The sequence below is a fragment of the Rhea pennata genome, chromosome 2 (assembly GCF_028389875.1).
Source record: "Rhea pennata isolate bPtePen1 chromosome 2, bPtePen1.pri, whole genome shotgun sequence".
Classification (NCBI taxonomy): Eukaryota; Metazoa; Chordata; class Aves; order Rheiformes; family Rheidae; genus Rhea; species Rhea pennata.
Window position 1 is genome coordinate 55,587,834 of NC_084664.1, and position 19,285 is coordinate 55,607,118.

The window sequence follows — 19,285 nt, forward strand, 5'->3', positions numbered from 1 at the left end:
TTTCTATTTCAATTTTGAAGTTATTTTAGTTGCTCTTTATACTGACAGCATTGAAATTTTGACTAGTCTGCATATATGACTGTATTTTGTCAGGCTTTATTTAATCTCTCCCAAGAGAAAGAGATGGGCATTTAAGATGCATCACATTTCTCATGTATTCACAAAACACTTTGACAAATCTAAATGAGTAAGAAGCATCCACAGATTTCTGTGCTGGTTGAATCCGCAAAAGGTAAAAACAAAACAAAACAAAACAAAAAAGAACATTCCTGGCTACAGACCAAGTCAACCCAACTATCACAGTGACACAAATTCAAAATAAAGTACACAAAAATGAACTGTTTTCTTCTTGAAGATTATTGTATCTGATTTAACAGCAGGAGGTAGATGGAAGGATTCATGGGGTTTTCTACAGCAGCAGCTGTTTTTATGGATAACTCTAGATCACTATTGAAAGAACAACTTAAATTCTCTCTTCACTCCTGAATTTTGTGAAAATGGTGTCCATTGGGTTAAAATCCTGAAGAACTACACCTTCAGATATTTAAAACAGGTGATCGGTACCCAGGACTAGCCTCCAACAACTAGAGTAGAGATGAGAATAAAAGCAGCAAATACTTAGCTATAGCGATTGTGAACTTTATTACCCCAGAGTGCTAACATCACTTATGCTTCGTAGGCCAAACAACAGAGATATTTTTTGTTGTTTTTAAAGGATCCCAAGTGGTTTCATCTACGTTAAAGTGTTTGTCATTGTCTGTAAGTTCTTTATCTTTGTTTCTGAGGAAAGGATTATAAATCTGAGTTTAGGGTATTACAAAATCAGAGGCACAGAAATATCTGAATTTGTAAGGATAAGCGTCAGACTTACCGTCCATAGATCCCATGGCAATGTCTGAAAAATAAGGGGAGAGAAAAGGCACTTAGAAAGATACTGTTTGCATATCACGTTCAGTATGCTACAGAAGTGTACATTAACTAACAGAGACAGAGGCTTATTTATAAGCATACTTACATATATATCTATATATTTTCTATATATATATTCTCTCTATACATATGTGTGTATATATGAGTGTGTATGTGTCTGTATATATCTGTATAATATGCTTTTTGGTTAAATAAGATGTGTAGTATGTGATGGACTGTAATATCTCCTACTTGAGAGTAGTTGCTCTTTCCAGTGAACTCATACCACTAAGTACTTGACTAGACACCAGATTCTGAACTAGTGACTTTGAATAACCTTCAGTGGGTACAGGAGTCTCTGCAAGTTGTGACTGCGTACATAAGCCAGAGGTCAGGCTTTTCAGTCAATCAAAAAAATGATCCCACTATCCACCGAGAACAACAAAAAGGTTTTCTCACAACTCCAACACCAGAAAAGAAAATGGTATGCTTCCTGGGAAACAAAACAAGAAAGTTGACCCATGTTTTCAATTTCTTGCCTCATCTGTTAATAAGAAATGTTGGTGGCCTCTCAGCAGAAGAGCTGAACAGACAGATGAAAGAAAAACAGCAGACTTCAGTACTAAGTTAATAGTCCTCTACAAAAGAAGGAGCTCTCTCAGTTGGCCTCAAAAGCTCTCTGGGATGCTTTATGATATATCTGCTTTCTTCAAACCTAGGTCAAAGTCTATGCAAAATAAAAAGACAAGACATAAAAATAAAATGTGAAACTTCCTGAAATATTTGCAAATATTAAATGAGACATAACATTTGCCTAAGAGAAGAGATCACTGCATTTAGTTTCTTCTATTGCCTGCTTCTTATTTTACAAAAGGCAGAATGGCTTCCCAAACCATTTCTGCTTTAATGAATAAAAGGTAAAAATAATAATTCATTACTCAGATTTACAGTAAATTAACACTAACATCCAACTCTCAATCAGTTATTTTTTTTAATTTCCAGGTATCTGCTTTTTTCTGCAGATGTAATTCAGCTCAAGTGCATCTGCCTACTCCACCATAATTGTAGCTGAACATATAAGCTCTAAGAAAAAATTATAGGTCTCTTCTTACAGCCTTTACTGATGCAAATCCTAATACTCCTACTGACTTCAGTGGAAAGAGTAATGCCTTTGAGCACCAGGGGGAAGGAATACAACAAAGGAAAGGCAAGACACATTACAGCACCTGGGAAAGTGTCAATGTATATAGATAGGAACCTATCCAGGCATGTCTTGGAAGGCCAGTCCTGAAACAGTCACAGGAATAGAAAAGCAAGTGAGGAGGGGCAAGGGAAAGAAGGGCAGATGGGGGTTCACTTGCTCTGATCTGATCACGTTGGCAGAGGAATGCAGGGAGGTAACTAAACGATCAGTAGGGAAGTCATGTCTGGCCTCCCAGGACAGTCGTGGCAAAGATGCCTACCCCTATCTTCAGTTCACTACTTCAGCACAGTTCGCTGTGGGAAAAACATCCATGACTGTGGCAGAAAACAATACACATTCAGAAAACGTATTTAAGACTCTGTTCTTAATCTCCTTGTAAAACAGCACAAGACTGCTCGAATATGGAGATCACAGATTTCATCCTGTCTGTGCTCCTATAGCAATGACCCTGTCACATCCCATAAGATGGAAAGCCTTACTGCAGGGCTATCTTCCCTTCTTTGGAAAGTACAGTGCTTTGATTCATCCATATACAAGAATCATCTCTTTTATACACACACACACACACACACATATATATACACACACACACATACATATCTATGAATATACATCATACATCTACATATATGGAGGAAAGAAGAGAGAAGAGAGACAGAAGGTGTCCACTGAATGCATCGTATAGACCTAAATGAAAATGTATGTATAATGTGTAATTACATTCTGTGTTCCATCCCACAGTTGAATCAAAAACAGTTCTTATCTACTAAAGGAGTAAAGCATCCCACAATCTGTACATTACAATGTCAGGACATAACCTGCTGCCTCATTTAAGTTAAAAGCTTTTAGTTTAACTATCCCATTGCTCTAATCAGGGTTATTACAAGACAAGTTGAATCAGTAGTGTTACCAAAGTCACAGCTAGAATTTTCTGTCAATGTGGAATGCCAAGGGATTATTTTTTATTATCTTTCTTGTTCACAGGGAGCAAGAAAAAGAACAAGATGCAGAAAGCCTCTACTATAATTAAACACTCCTTCAATTAAACCACAATGAGAAATTGCAGTTAATGTGTGGAGTGATAACACTACATAACCCATTAGAGATCACTACAGATCTCATTACGTAACTAGGCCTATACACCAAAGACAAAATTAATTAACTGAGAAAGATTAGCAGAGAACGAGGACTGTCTCAGTCTTAAAACTTCCTGTTTGCTCATTCTTTTCCCAGTGCTGCATTCCTGAACAAATGATTAGACCTTTCACATCTCACAGTATAAACCAGGTTAGTGATAGCTATAAGGATAACAGGCTTTGCTCGCAAGATGCCAGTATTGTTTCCTTGCCCATGTACAGTGGAGATCCCAAGCTCTGCTGGCCAGAGGAACTACCCGAAGGGGTAGTGAGGGTGAATTCTGCATTTTAAAATAGCAGGTTCTGAAGCAAGCCACAGAAAAATCAGCAACTCTCTCTCTCTCTTTTTTTTTTTTAATTATTTTATTGCTGAGAGAAACTACCACAGCAAATAGTACCATAGAATGCAGAATTCCTTCAGTACAACATCCTGCAAGGAAACATGCTATTCCGTTCTCTCATTTTCCTTGAGGTTGCGTCTGAAATAGATTCATGAGAACAAAAACACTCAGATCACATCCCCTGCTTGGTACAGAAATTCCATCAAGGCAAAGTAATTGTATGACTCCATAAGACCTAGGTCTCCTAAGGCATCTTTCTAGACATCAGGAATCAAAGCCAGGTCAGAAGACAGGCTTTGGAGGATTATAATGTCAGCACAGGGAGTTACTCTAAAAATGGAAAATAATGACATGCCAAAGTCAAGGCCAAGATATTAGCAACCACTCTCATTGATAAACCTCTCATTTTACCTCCTGACAATTTCCTTCTCTTCCAGTTCATCATCAAGTAGCACAGGGGTATTGAAGAGGAAAGATATACAGCTGACAAGAGCTGCTCAGGAAGATCAGGCTATGCAAGGCAAATCTTTGCTGCCAAAGATAGTAAGCTGCATTCATTTGCTTTGCCTACCTCAAGGTAAACAAATACCTGAGACATGGGCGAATGAGTTACTCCTGTTGACACAACTTCTGGCTTGAAAGGGTCGAAGTCCAAATCTAGCAAAGATTCCTCTTTCTTAGCTTCAGGAACTTCATTCTGATAGAAAAGAAACATAACACTTGAAAATTTACCTCATAAAAACTACCTTGGGCATCAAAATATTAAGAGAGAAAAAAAAACTAAAAATTACATCACAAATTTTCAAGCTGCAGTGCAAGCCAGGAGAGGAGGAAGCTCTGAAGACTATCCTGAGCTTCAGCATAATCTTTACATTTTCTTTTTATATGCTTCAATGATACTTTTGATTTCTGCATAGTGCACCTTTGTCTTTTCAGGCTAAACAACCTGTAGCCCTCTTGAAAGAGTGCTGAGTGTTCACTGTTTGACTGTAAAGGCCCTTTTAAATTACTTTGAGTTGGATGCCAAAAAACCCAACACTCATACATTGTAGTAAGTGAACATCTCTTTAACACAAACATTTGTAAAAAGTCCATAAATCTCACTGAATTAAATTTCATAGAATCATAGAATCAGTAAGGTTGGAAGGGACCTCTGCAGATCATCTAGTCCAACCTCCCTGCTCAGCAGGGGCACTTAGAGCATGTTAGACAGGGTTGCATCCAGGTGGGCCTTGAAGATCTCCAGAGAAGGAGACTCCATGACCTCTCTGGGCAACCTGGTCCAGTGCTCCATCACTCTCACAGGGAAGAAATTCCCCCTCACATTCCCCAGCACATTCCTGTGCTTCAATTTCTGCCCATTGCCTCTTGTCCTGTCGCATGGGACAACTGGAAAGAGGTTGTCCCCGTCCCCCTGACATCCTCCCTTCAGGTACTTATAGACATTGATAAGATCCCCCCTCAGTCTTCTCTTCCCCAGGCTGAATAGGCCCAGCTCTCGCAGCTGTTCCTCATAGGCAAAGGCTCCAGCCCTCTGATCATCTTCGTAGTCCTAATTTCAATTTCAGTTCTGAATGTGAATAGCATTCACATTCAATGCTGTCCTGAGCTCTAACCTTTAGAAAACATCTTATATAACTAAATATATCTTGCTACCTTTATCCACTCTTACAAAACTGGATTATACATTACAGTTCTTTTTTTTTTTTTTTTTTTTTTTCAATTAATTAGCCAAGGTCACTGGGGTCACTATAAATAGCTGTATTAGTTCTACAGGCTGTGGATCATTCCCTCTGTAAATTAACATGAACAAATAATTAGCACACCTCAACATAAAAGGCTATTTTTAACTAGTGTAACAACCGCAGTTGAGATTTAATTATCATTAATAATAAATATTCTAGGCAAGCATCTTAGTTTTGCTAACAAGGCTAGCACTGCTAGTTGTTCAATGTTATTAAATGGTGAGAGAAACTCTTGTCCTTTGATGTACAGAATATGTAGATAGTAAGATATTAATTAGCAGGCTATTTTGAAAAGACTTCAGACTGGAAACAGTATATTGGAAGTGATTCGTACACATATATTCACTTATAACCTTCCATAAGAATGGTAACATATGGTCAGATCAAAAGCCTGCACAGTCCAACCTTCTGTCCCTGAGTGCAGCCAAAGCAGATGCCAGGAAAAGTCTAGAAGAACAGGATAAGCATAAAAGTAGCAAAACTAGGAGCTGATACAATAATAATAATAGAAAGGCTTTGGTTTTTAAGGCATTTAAGAGTATAAACTTTCTAGATTGGTGTTACTACTGATATCTGGAATAAAGAAAAGTTGGTGGTGCTTCACATGACATGGAGTTTGGCTGGGGAACTCCTTGCCATTGGGTACCATGAACACAAAAATTTTACATGAAAGACTCAAAAGATAAATTCACGGAGAAGAAATACATTGAGAAACACTAAATGCATAGAAACCATGTTCAGGAAGCCCCTGAGCTGCAAATGTCTGGATGCTTGAGACTATATGAGGAGGGGGTAAAAGCAGCATCAGCTACTTGTTTTATATTCTTCCCTTGCCATCCATGTCTGGCCTCCAATGACAACTGGATAGATAAATAATTAGTCTGACCCAGTAAAGCCGGTCTTACAATCTCATGTTTTAAAAAGTCAGAAACCAAAACAGCCTTCCCACTAATACATCAAGATTATTTTCATTGAGAGTTCTGCCATGTCATTCATCTGATACATTTAGATTTTATCACATATGCCCGTGAGGCACTAGTATTTATATGGTCATACAGCTTGATGAAATAACATGACATTAACCAGTACATAATCAGAAATGGATGGAGATGGGAAAGATAATTACCTTTCACTGAGATTTTAGAATGAAGATGTTATGAAGACTGAAAAAAATTAATAGGAGTCTCATGTAAACCCTGCAAGATGACAACTAAGGTACCTGGTTTTGATAGGGCGCTGATTACTGACTGCAGACATTATTATTACATTAGCTGTTGTCCACAAACTAAAATGAACAGAAGACTTGTTATAATGCCAGGAACAAAACCCCAAGAAAAGAGACAGTGTAACTAAGATACCAAGTTAGATGAAGATTCAAGAAAACCAGAAACCTCAGGAAATCCTTTAATAAGGACCAGACTGTTACAGGAATGCCTACTGACCAGCTTGTGTTAATTCCACCACAGCATGACGAAGCATGAAGAAACACTACATTTGAAAGGGGTGCCTGTGACAGAAGCAGGGCTGTATTTCTCAAAGCATGTTTATGTTCAAGGGATGGAGAAGGCAAAAGAAACCTGTTTGTTCCCTGTGAGGGCTGGCATACCTGTCAGCCCCTCTCTGTGATCATTCAGTATGAGATTTAAAACAGCTCTGAGAAATGCAAGTCGTGCTGTAGCCCTCTGGTTCCTTCACCCTTACCACTGAGCAATGACTGCAGCAGCTCTGTGAGCTGCCCCAAATGCAGCACAAGGTTGGTCACTTCAGAGTTGCCTGAGGCATCCAGGCTAAGACATTAGGTATCTGGAGAGGCACATTATATAGATTTTTGTTGTCCAAACTAGTAATGGGACACTAGAAGTTGGACTACTGGCAATATTTTACTTAAGTAGTTGTCTAAAACCAAGAAGCACCACCAGCCATGAAAATGATGAGCTGATTTCAGAAGCCAAACCTGTGTGAATATCCACACAAGTTGTCACGTTATCTCAGCATCCCAGCATAACAGTGACATGAGAGGAGTACAATGAGGAAGGAGAAGAAAGTTTGTAATAACACAGGAACACTCATTTCTAAATGACCTCTCTCTTCCGGCCTCAGAGATATCACATTTTCTCAGGTTTTTCACTTAGCAGGAATTGAATCCACTTTTGAAAATAAATAAAATTGTGGTAAGAGTTGCTTTGTTTAATCTGGGCCTGAAATACTCAACAGCAAGCAAGACTAGCATCTCATACAGCACCAAATCCATTAGTGCTGCTAGATGAAAGGCGGGGGAGAAAGAGAGAGAGAACAAGGGAGAGATGAACAACAGCAGGTACAGGCTGTTTGCTTCCTCTGTTCATGAAGAGAAAAGTGTTTGGCTTGTTCATAATCCTGTCTGAAGCCTGGGATTAAAGCAGTGCAACACTATTCATCAGTCTGCAGGTTTCATGCCTCTGAAAGCGAGGATAGTGCCAGGGACACCAGCACAGTCCTTTGGGAACCCCCTGCACCATTAGAAGGCTCCGCAGGGTTGAGAGCTTCCTCCCTGCTACCCAGTTGAAGCTCAGTGAGTACAGGAGATGCCATATGCACCAAGAGAGCAATACATATGTGTTTCCTACAGTTTTCATGCATACATTTTCAATAATTAGTTATCTTATAGAAGGATATAAAGCCAACTGTATCACATTATTTGTGTATGGTTGTACATACTCAAAGGTCTCAGACACATTTACATTACAGTAATGGGGGCGGGTTTTGTAGAAAGAGAAAGGCAGATCATTCATGAGAAGGTGTCTAGGGAATAACTTAGGTCATTCTCAAGTTATTCTTTGACTAGGGAGGAAGAAGAGATGTAAATCACTCACAGGAGGGCTATATATTTTTTCCGTAAGAGACAAGAGAAAGATATCAATTCTCAAAAGCATGCCCACCTTTATTATGTCATTATAATTTTAAAACTACCTCTTGTAGAAAGGCTGTAAAGATTCTCAAAATGCAACTCAAACTCATTTTGAGCCCATTCCAGTGTCAGCTCTTAATAGAAAAGCAAATTGGTGCCATTTCTGCTTGCCTAGCTAGTTTGATAGGTCGAGATTAGTTGGATAGAGCATTTAATGCAGGGGATCACATCTAGCACAAATTTTGCCAGTTCTTACCACTGATTTTGGGTATCACACTGCCAGATGGATAACTCTTATAAAGTCAAGATACAATGATGCAACAGACCTGAAATCCCCCTTTTCCGAGGGCCCAACAGCCAGTTTGTACAGGCTTCCCATTGTGGGAGTTGCCCAGCAGGTTTTCATTCATTAATTGCACAGGGATTTAACCAGAAGTAACTCCTCTTCCTCTTCCAAATAGATCTCAAAGGGAAACGTCGTAATGCCCTTTTATCCCCTCCACAAGAAAACAAAGCACTACATGTTCTAGTTCTCCAACTAAAAGATAATTTGTGGTTTCATTGCTGTGACTACATCCTCTTGTGTTGTCAAATGAATTCGTACAAAAACAGTAATTCACATGAAAACAAGAATTCATAAACATTCTGCATTAGCTTCCGATCTGCATATTTCTCCACAGTCATATACAGGCTTGGATTTCAGAGCAGTAATTACCATAATAGAAAACAGTCCATTATTGAACAACCAGTAGTTACCAGAGCTGTGCAGGAAACCTGTAGCATTTGCATTCAGTTAATTTTGCACAGCTCTGGGTTTTTTGATTGTTATACACAATATTCTTAATTTCATAATTGAATTATTAGGAGGGATAAAAGTCATTCTGGACAAGGCTCTGCTGTGCAACCAATGTTCACATGAGTCAAAACCAAATGAATGACCAATCTAGCTAGAGTCGACTTTTACATCTGCAAATACATATTTAATTTCCAAACCACATATTTATAAAGAAAACCAAAATAAATGTTGGTTAAAAAAAACAAGTTCCAGTTTTTAAAATCATCCAGTGGAAACATACATTATTATGTATGACTCTGACGGAAAGAAACAGGAACAACCAAGCATTGCCATGATGTATTTCTTGAGATGTTTGGGATTAGGAAAAAAGCATTTTACGTGAACGCTCTGCTTAAAATGAAATATAGATTCAGGTAAATCTCAAACATGGTTGCATTTCACAGTATTGTTAGTCACATCTATCATCAGGAAATCTCTCCTTTTTTTCAATACACTAGCAGTGCTAGCCCTTTTCAGTAATTACGTATGACCTAGTCAAAGATAAAATATTGTGTGTGACTTTCAAGATGATCTAAAAGGTCAGTTCTGCCACAGCCTTCTCTCAGCACCCTCCTCCTCCCTCCCCACTGAGATCAACCATAGGGTCATGATCCTGGAGTACCCTGTGGGGCTTGCAAGATTGGACCCACACTCTGCCCTTCCTAAAGCTTACCTGTGACGGGGTCGTCACATTGATTTCTGGAACAAAGTTGTCATCAAAGAAATTGATGATGTTCTCCTGTTGCAGCTCCTTTGTGGGTGTGAGTTTAGGCAGCGGTGGAACTGGAGGACCTTTCCTCAGCTAGGCAGACAGCAAAAATGGCACAGACTTAGCTCAGAGACAAGAGACAGGGCTTGAAGCTAGGCCTAAACAGTTTGAGTTAGGCTCTGGTATCTGCTGCTTCACCTCAAATGTAGGAAAATGCCACAGATTCAAAGAATCTGTTCAGTTGTTCATTGTCATCTGTCTTGAAGTAAGGAAGGAAACATTGCGCGAAAAACAAAACAAAAAATTGAAAAGGAAGGAGGCATTGCACAAAAACAAGTCAGAAAATTAAAAGCATTACATTTCAAATGCATTTCAGCTCAGGTTTAGAGAGTTCATATGAAAGTACTTCTTGGCTGAAGAAGAGACTCTGGGAAACACGGTGCAAGACACCTCCTCCCCTACACAGCACTGTAGTGGAAAGGCAGTGTTGCATAGAACCAAGCCGTTTCTGTTCTTTGGCTTCTTAAATTCATTTCAGTTCAGTTTTTAGATTTTGTTCAATTCATGTTCTTCCCTGTTCACCTCTAACTTCCTCTTAAGTCTGCTTAATGCTAAGAAACCGTTGTCTCTAGGAAACATAGCATCTCAGATGTACTCAGGTTACTAATTCTTGTTGTCCAGACAGCCAGACAACTCTGACATGCTGTTTGCTCAGAATAATACCAAACAATGGATGTTTTTAAAATATGTCAAAATAATAATAATAAAAAACCATGCACACAAAAATCCTTAGGTAGTATAATGATGTAGCACCATTGGCACTAGTAAGACTAAACTGAGTTCTACTGGATGAAGATTCAGGCAATGAGATGTTACAGTTTGGGAGACCAGAGAAAGTAGGTGTTCTCACATTTAATTAAATGCAAAATTATTTTTTTTCCCCCACATACAAGCAGCAGTCAGTACAGAAGCTATCCCTCACCCTGGAAACATCAATAATTAGAATTCCACTATCTCAGGATGTGATCATCATCTTGATTTCCATCATATTTCTTGATTAAAAAAATCTTAATTATATAATGGCATTTACATATCATGTTTTAAGATTAAATTATCATTTCTTACAATCATAACACAAATCTTGTCTTTGATACTTTCTCAAAGCATCACATACAATTCTTGCACTATAGATGCTGTTCTAGAAAGAAATATAGGCTGACCCATTCAGTGATACTCCTTGGCTAACACTAATATTTTGTGTGCATTTGAACACAAATGGTAAAGAGCAATGTATAATGTAATGAAATTCACATGAAGGTTTTAAGAACAGGATTTCCAAATTATCACTGATGGGATAAGGGCTCTTAGAAATTATGCTACTTTTTAAGAAGTGTTCTGCATAGTCATTACAAGTGCCCCCAGTTCACTAGGTACTTTCTTTCCCTGTTCCCCCATATAAAAATCACTTTCCACCTCTGCTTCTGACACAAGGATGAACAACCAAAGACAGCAGCAAAGCCAGGGGCCTCACTATCAGGGATCAGACAAAACAATCCCACCATATGCAACATCTCAGCCATCTTTTTCTGCACAACAGGTCATTTTCTCCTGTTGGCTTCCCACCTACCTGTGTGGGTGATTTAGGTCGGGCTGGTGCTGGAGATGCTGGTGCCAGCATATGATTGGGACTAGCTGTGGGGCTAGGCAAGGGAGACACCTCTTCTGGTGGTGAAGGTGTTTTTGCAATACGGAGGGGACCTGAATCACTGGATAGGAGCAAAGTAATAGTCAGGACATATGCATCATGCTGATATATCACCCTGACCTTTCTCTTCTGGTCCCTCCTGCCTCTAACAGGGTCAGTTTGACGCAACAGTTGAACTGCATCCCTCATGTAATGCTAGTGACCACAAAGGCAATATACACTAGCAATGAATTCAACCATTATGGTATGAATAAAACTAAAACTATAATTAAATTCAATTACAATTCACTGATCTATAGCATCAAAGAAAGCTTTAATTCCTGAATGATCTTGGTTTTTGGAATGTCTGGTCTTTCTGTTTATCTGATTATTGTTAACTTGAGGGAAACAAAGTACCTGCATTGTTTCAGATTCTGTACTTGAAACAATATATTAGGTATAAATTTGAAACTATCATGAAATGTGAGCTCACATTTCTGTGAGCTTACACAGCTCTCAGTATAAAAGGCTCCAAAGATAAACAATCCCAGGAGAAGGTGTAACAATGAATAATGGAAATAATTTTAAAAGTTCAGCAACAACAGAAAGATTTCAACAAAATAAAACACAATAAAGACTATGATAAGAATATCATTATTTATAGGGACAACTCACCACAGCTATAAATGACTCATAGTCAAGTGACTTCAACAGAGCTCTGCCAAAAGATCTGGTGAAGCTTTGCCCTTCCTGGGGCAAACACTGAGACAGATTCAGCTACCTAGAAATTCTGAAAGCTTACAGTTTGGGGAGGCTATAAACTACCACATTCAAGGACCACAGGACTCAGTAAGAGAAGAGCAAGTCCTACATCTCTTCAGGGAGAACACAAGCATTACATCATTGTGGAGACCACACTATAATCACGTTCCTAATGCTAATGCAAGGCAAATTCATTCTTTGAAAAGACTTAGCTCACACTCACCACCTCTTTCTGTGGAAATATTAAAAAGGAAGAAAAAAAAAAAAAAAGCAATGATTAAGAAATTCCTTTCCACGTACTATATTTGCCTTCAGGACAGTACTCAACAGCTTACAAGTTTTTAAGCTATTTAGTTTTATACAGTTCTTTAAAGAAAATTTTAGATACTGTAGAAAGTTATTTTATCTTAAAAAGTACATGTTCCTGAGTAGTATTTCGGAACGTCATAACTAACAATAGAGCTCAAAATCTGCCCATAGTTTCACATAAGGCTCTGTGAACAGTATGGCACAATAATATTGCAGTGTTTGTAGCACTTATCCTTTTACAGCTCTCTCAAGCAAAAAAAAAAAAAAAATAAAGAAAAGAAAAAAAAAGAAAGAAAAAACTTAGACTGCAGCAAGTTTCACATAAGAGAATATAATAGTAATTACAAAAAATCACACTTTTAAAAAAATTTTTAAAATAAGTTAAGACCCTATTATATCACACTGTATTAACCTATGTCTACTCACTTGCAGCTAAAGTCATATTTTCTCTCTTGTTCCTGGCAAGACTAATTCAGAGGGAGGGACTGTGTGTGCATACTGAACAGTATTTAAGAGACATAGGAGGCCAGAAAGCCTGTTTATTACAAAACCTGCTTCAAGTTTTCCAACAACATATAGTTTTTCATTCAGCAAAACCTTCTACAAATGCTCTAGGGGAAATGTAATCTCACTCAGATGTCCTTCTCAGGGGTTGAGAGTGGTGATACATGAGCTAACAAGTCCCCTAAGGCAGTCTACAAGTGGGCATGGATTAACACAGAACTAATCCAAAACAAAAATTTTGGATAAATTCTCTACAAAATAGTTCTAAATTTTCTATTATGTTGGAAGTTCTAATATTTTATTTTTTCCCCTTCCAAAGTGAGATGGAAACAAATGGGGAAATGTCAACCATATGTCTGAGGCAGATGATTTGTTGGGTCAGTTTTAATGGTTGCTAATCTAACTCTGGTTTGAGGGCAAATTAGCAGAGGCCAGAATATTGTGCTGATTACTTCTGCATGAGCTGGAATTGCATGAAAATTCAGGGTGTAGGTATTCACTCTAAATGTCATTGTGTTTTGGTAAGTGCCATCCTTTTATACTTTCAATCTTTTCTGCCTACTGCTATTACAGAACCAAAGAGATCAAATTCCAGGAGAAAGGCTATGCTACTTGGAAGTGAAAATTAGAAACACTGCATTGGCACCCACTGACCTGAAGAAAAGCACATTTTTTTTAAGTCATTTTCTTTTTAAAGACAAAATAAGATCCCTCTTGAAAGTAATTTAAAATATGGCATTTTGTAACATTCTTTTCACTTCAGCTTTTCTGCTTTTATGATCCACTCAGATCACTTTTCCTGACTTTTCCTCACAAGCACAAGAGCGAAAAGCTGAGTTACAAAGTTAGGATTCTCACTTAATCATATGCCTTTAGGAGCTAAGAACACATCTAATACTTCAGTCCTTTTAAAAAAAGAAAGTCATAAGAGTTAGCAACTCTGCTGTAGACTAAGCCTCTAACAATAAATGGGCTAGATACTTAGCTGCTGCAAACTGATGTAATATTCTGCAATGAATTAGGCTAAATAGCAACAGCTGCAAATCTGACCTTGATTGCTTTTGGAAAGAAATAAAAATTGGGTAATGAAGGAAGTTTTATACCTTTACTCATGTTGAGAAGATCTCCTTCATCCAAGGTATCTCTCTAACTTCCTGAACAAACAGACCCAGCAACCATGCCGTGCAGCAATCCTTGCATATGCTGTGGCTGATTATTACCTATGTTGAACTGCAAGGCAATTTATTAAACAATTCAACAAATTCACCTGGGTGCCCCTTGGATGGTGAAGGCCTTGTCTGCATGCTGATCTCCCAGCTTCGTCATCACTTCATATAATTTGTGACATAGCTGAGAAGACAAAACACTTGCTTAAATTTACAAGAAATATTACAGCCATGATTAAAAACATAGTGGTAAGTCTGGTCTAGAAACTGCTCTGATTTCTTTAAAATGGTATAAATCCTTCCAAAAACATAACTCAGTGCTATCTTTAGTAAGAACCAAACTATCGGAAAAAGCTAACAAAATCCCTAGAAACAATTGCAAAGATGGCGGCAGTTCTTCAGAAACAAGCTGGATTTCAGAGAACAAATTTATACGTGGGACTCACTGCCGTCTGCTCTCTGATGAAGCGGATCTTTTGAGGTCTGAAGCAATGTGAGCAGGAGAGAAGTTTCCTATTCTTCACTCAAAAACTTGGTCCTGACTTACATGGGTCAAATACATTCTCCATTTTGGTTCCTATAAGTTTTCTACGTTATGATAGAGAATACACTTTCACCTAGTGAGGCATTTAATACATTCCTAAGATCCTTACAGAAATTGTATTTGTCCAATAATCACAGATATAATGCTGTACTGCTGACCATGTATATAAAGGTCTTGAAGGGGATGCCTGACATGTTTATCCAGGACTGGTTAAAACAATGAGATACCTAGCAATTGGACGTAGAAATAATATTGAAGACAATAGTGTCATATAAATGAAATGAAGTATCAAAATAGAAAATGAATTTACTGCTACAGTTGATAACGCACTTCAATCCAAGATCGTATGGGCTGCTGTTTCCTTAAGGAAAGTACAAAAACGAGGAATTAGAAACCAATGGGAAGATTATGCTACAAATTCGGAGCTAGGACAGATCATCAGAAGTTGTTCTCCTAGATTTTTACTGCTACGATTCAAGACAATCATTTGCTGTTATATATATCACATAATACAGTATATGTAAGAGATTCATTTTTACTCACCAAAGCTATTTCTTTATGAAACTTGGCTTCAAGGCTGGATACATTTTTGAAAGTATTCACATAGAAGCCAACTCGCCTACAAAGGATGCCACAGAGAAAAGAAAAGAGAATAAAAGATGGGGGGGAGAGGGCCACAAGGGAAGAGGAATTCTTTTTTTTTTTTTTTTTTTTTTTTTCCCAGACTACATGCAGAATTCTTGACTGTTATTCTCAGTAAATCAAATAATTGGATTAAATGTGAAAATCATAGTAACCAAAAACAGGACTCTGAAACCATTTTCTTTTTAAACTCTTGCTCAAATTAAATTCTATCTTTCACTGAGACTAGTTAGTGGGCAACAGACATATTGAGTCAGAAGGGTACTTACTCCCAATCATTCCTAGGTAGTCTTACATTTAGTAAGCTCATAAAACAAATACGTTGAAGTGCTAAGCAGCTCCTCAACTGCAGTAGTCAGAAACACATCAAGAAAGCCTTCTCTTGATCTCACAATTAACAAAAACTAATTAAGAAAGATCGAGAAGACAAAGGACACTTCAGTGACTCACAACACACTTCGATTCCAGCATGTCATTTGTTAAAGAACACAGCATGCTAACGAGATGCTTGCTATCATTTTTATTCTCCTGCTCATTTTGTCTCCCTTTTCTGTAAGGAAACAAACAATGACCTATGCCATCAAGTGCTCCTATATCACAGACATAGTCAGTATAAAACTCTAATGTATATTCTGAAGTAGTTATAAAGGAATACTATTTTTCTTTTCTTATATTACTTTGGCAGTATTTTATAGGAGCTTGGAAAGAATTGTCATAAAATCTTTCTATATTCTTTGCTTTGGTACTTCTTATAGACAAATGACCTATAAATTGAGACATTCCAAAATTTCTAGAACATCCTGTGGCTGCTCTCTATGGTCACTTTTGACAGTGCAAACATATGATCCATTATACTAACAAGTGGCCTTTTTCTCCTTGAAAGGATGAAGCATCCCCACCAGCTTTCTTAGAAAGGTGATAGAAGCAGAGCATTTCAGTCGTGCCCTGCCACAGTTCTTTATCCATAAAAAGACCTTCTTGCACCGTAGAATGAAGATACAGTAAAGAATCTTATGTGTCAAGACATACTGATAGAAATAAGTATAATATAGGGAGAAGTAAATATGATTTTGGATCAGGTTTGGGCATCTTCTCTTTAATTCAAAAAGATGATGAGTGGGATCTGCAAGGAGCTATTAAACCTGACAGCTCATTAAAATCTACTGGTTCCCATTCCTTAGTCTTCTTCCAGTCCTTCCAGACAATATCTGCCTAACCTTACCGTGACCACAGAGATGGCAATTCTTCTTGTAAATCACTGTTAAACTCTTCAAACACTTTCTGTGCTTTTTGAAACTCTTCTTCAGCCTAAAAGAAAAGGAACAGATTGGCTTCTGTAATCACTGCAAGACACAAAACTTGGTTTCTGTAACCACTGGCAAAACCTGGCCAGCAGATCTTTATTATTACTATTAACAAAAGATACAACTCACACCCATAACAAAGGCCAACACAGGACTTGCTGTTCCCTAAGGCCCATTAAGTGAGAAAGTTAGGCCTCAAACAGGACTCTCTCCTGCAAGAGGCTGGGTGTTCTCTTTCTAATCCACCACAATACTTAATATCCATTTATGTTCAAGGATATTTCTACTTCTGAAAGAAGAAAGAAAAACTTTGTGCCAGGCTTCTGTACAGAAATGAATCCACCCAAGCTCCAGAAATCTTCTGCCACGATACTTCCGAGTGTGCTACCTTAGTAATTCTGCCTTCGTCTTTTCTTTTTGAACTCTGCAGGGCTTCCAGATGATGCCTCGCGCTGTCGTAGTCCACTAGCTTTCTGCTTCGCTTCGCAATGCGAGTCTGTACAGAGGCAGAAAAAAGCAAAGGCAGTGCAACTCGCACTTTTCTGAAAAGTTATTTATGTTTTCATTTAGCTTTCTGACATGCTTTTATTCTCTCTCACCTGTAAATCACATCTGACTTACAAGCACATCATACTGAAACATGGGCATGATAAAAGAGACAAGCTAATCACCTTATTTTAAATAAGGAACCCATTTACAGATGGTTTGGAAGGGATTTCTACGAGCGTAGGGCTTATAAGCCGCAGAAGTCAGAGAGCAATGCTGTGCAAGACTTCTCTCATTCTCCAGTATAAACAGACTTGTTAAACTCTCCCCCTTATACAGTGTGGCAAATTTAACAAATAATTAGCATATATTTTTTCTGGAGTAGGAAAAATGCTCAGAGTGCACTCATCAGTACAGCTGATTTGACACATAACTGAGACAAATTGAGTTCTAACATGTAATAGGCATTCTAACTTTCCTGCTCTACTTCTCTTACAGCTAAAGAGAATTATAAAAAGTCATTTGAAATGTCCTGTCCTAACTTTACAAACCTGGATATTATATGTGAATGTATCTTTATGATGCTGTGGGCCACACGCTGAGAGGGCACAAGCACAATTTCGCTTAGGAACAAGTATGAATGTCAATAATGTCAGGATTTATAAGTGATAAATTAATAAAATTAAAATGATCAATGGAGTGTGATACCTACTCAATTATAAACCACTGCATTACAAGGAATTTCCATCTACGCCCAGGTAGCCACATCCAATTATAAAAGTATTCCTCTCTCACCAGTAATGAATGATTCGTTACCCTCACACATTTCATCTTAGCAATCACCTCTCTCAACTGTCCACTACCCAGGCATCTGGGAGAAGCTAGAATCTGCATAACAATCTCTCCTGGTATGTATTAAAAAAATCTTCTCAGAATTGATTAAATAACAGGAATCATGCTTCAAGTAACACAAAGACATTTAAATACCCACAGGTGCATCTAGCCAATAACATAAGGCTTCCTCTTAATGTTGCAATTTGTCTGGCATTTTGATGGCTGAGGAGCCAATTCAGCTCCTACTGAAGTCAGTGAGAATTATGTCTTGTATCAAATACGAGCAGGAAAAAACATTACAAAATTGGGATATGCAAAGGTTAGTTTACTTCCAACCACTACTGCATGGAGATCATTTCTGTTCACTTGGAAAAAATCAGTGCAGCCTGATTCCTGGGCTTTGCTTACGGAATGTTTTACACCGCAGAGAAGAATTGACTCTCCTCCTCCCTTTTTTTAAATCTCACTTCATTTTTTTTTGTTATGACTCAACAGTAACTAGTGATATGTACAAATTCTCCATTATAGGAAAGCATTACTGTACTTTGATATCAGGAAATTGTCCTAGATATGTATCCAAGGTCAACAGCGACCCATCCACCAGTTTTTGATGGAAGTCTTCCCAAAGTTCATCACATTTCTGTAAAAAGCAAATGGGAAGAGAGAAACATACTTAGTAGTTGAATTCTGCTCCAGACTAAGAGGAAATACAAGGTAAACGGCAAAGCTTAATGTTTCTAAAGTTTTGTCATGTTCTTCATGGCATTACCTCAGAATGCAGTTATCAAGTAAACAAACAACAAAAAAAAAACACACAACATCTTGACCTTGCAATTTTTAATTCACAATAAAAGAAGATTTGTTTAATAATTAGTTTTTTTTTTCATTCTTTCAAATATTAGCTTCTATCTGAAAATTGGGATATCATGGATTCAAGGTCTTTCTCAGAATTTCAGATTCCAGGTCACAAATGTGGAAACTGAAGCTGCTCCAGTTCTTACAAATAAGAATGTTGCTTGATGACAAGCTTCCCTTACAGAGGAAAAAAGTACAACTAAAAATAAAAACAGTATATAAAGTGACTTTCCCATCAGTTACAAGGATTTGTAAGCTTAGCTTTATTTGTTCATTTTTAAAATAAAGGCTGTTATGATCTGTCCTAAGAAAGCTCTGTCTTTACTTCCCATATGTTCTGTGCCAGCAAGAGGCATCTGATCAAACGTCTGTCTTGCAAAGCTCTACTTCAGACCACTAGAGAATTGGAATTTCAGATTTGCCCCTACA

At 37.8% G+C, this 19,285-nt stretch overlaps 1 protein-coding gene across 1 annotated transcript in view; it reads right to left on the reverse strand.

Annotated features, from left to right (window-relative positions):
• AMPH (amphiphysin) overlaps positions 1–19,285 on the reverse strand; it is a 114,543-nt gene that overhangs the window by 28,588 nt on the left and 66,670 nt on the right. Inside the window, exons 5-13 of the mRNA XM_062567912.1 lie at positions 18,546–18,641; positions 17,070–17,177; positions 16,600–16,685; positions 15,279–15,354; positions 14,293–14,375; positions 11,394–11,532; positions 9,731–9,859; positions 4,180–4,287; positions 872–895 (exon numbers count right to left, since the gene is read on the reverse strand). Of these exons, the coding sequence (XP_062423896.1) occupies positions 872–895; positions 4,180–4,287; positions 9,731–9,859; positions 11,394–11,532; positions 14,293–14,375; positions 15,279–15,354; positions 16,600–16,685; positions 17,070–17,177; positions 18,546–18,641 (849 nt within the window). The remainder of the gene's footprint in view (positions 1–871; positions 896–4,179; positions 4,288–9,730; positions 9,860–11,393; positions 11,533–14,292; positions 14,376–15,278; positions 15,355–16,599; positions 16,686–17,069; positions 17,178–18,545; positions 18,642–19,285) is intronic.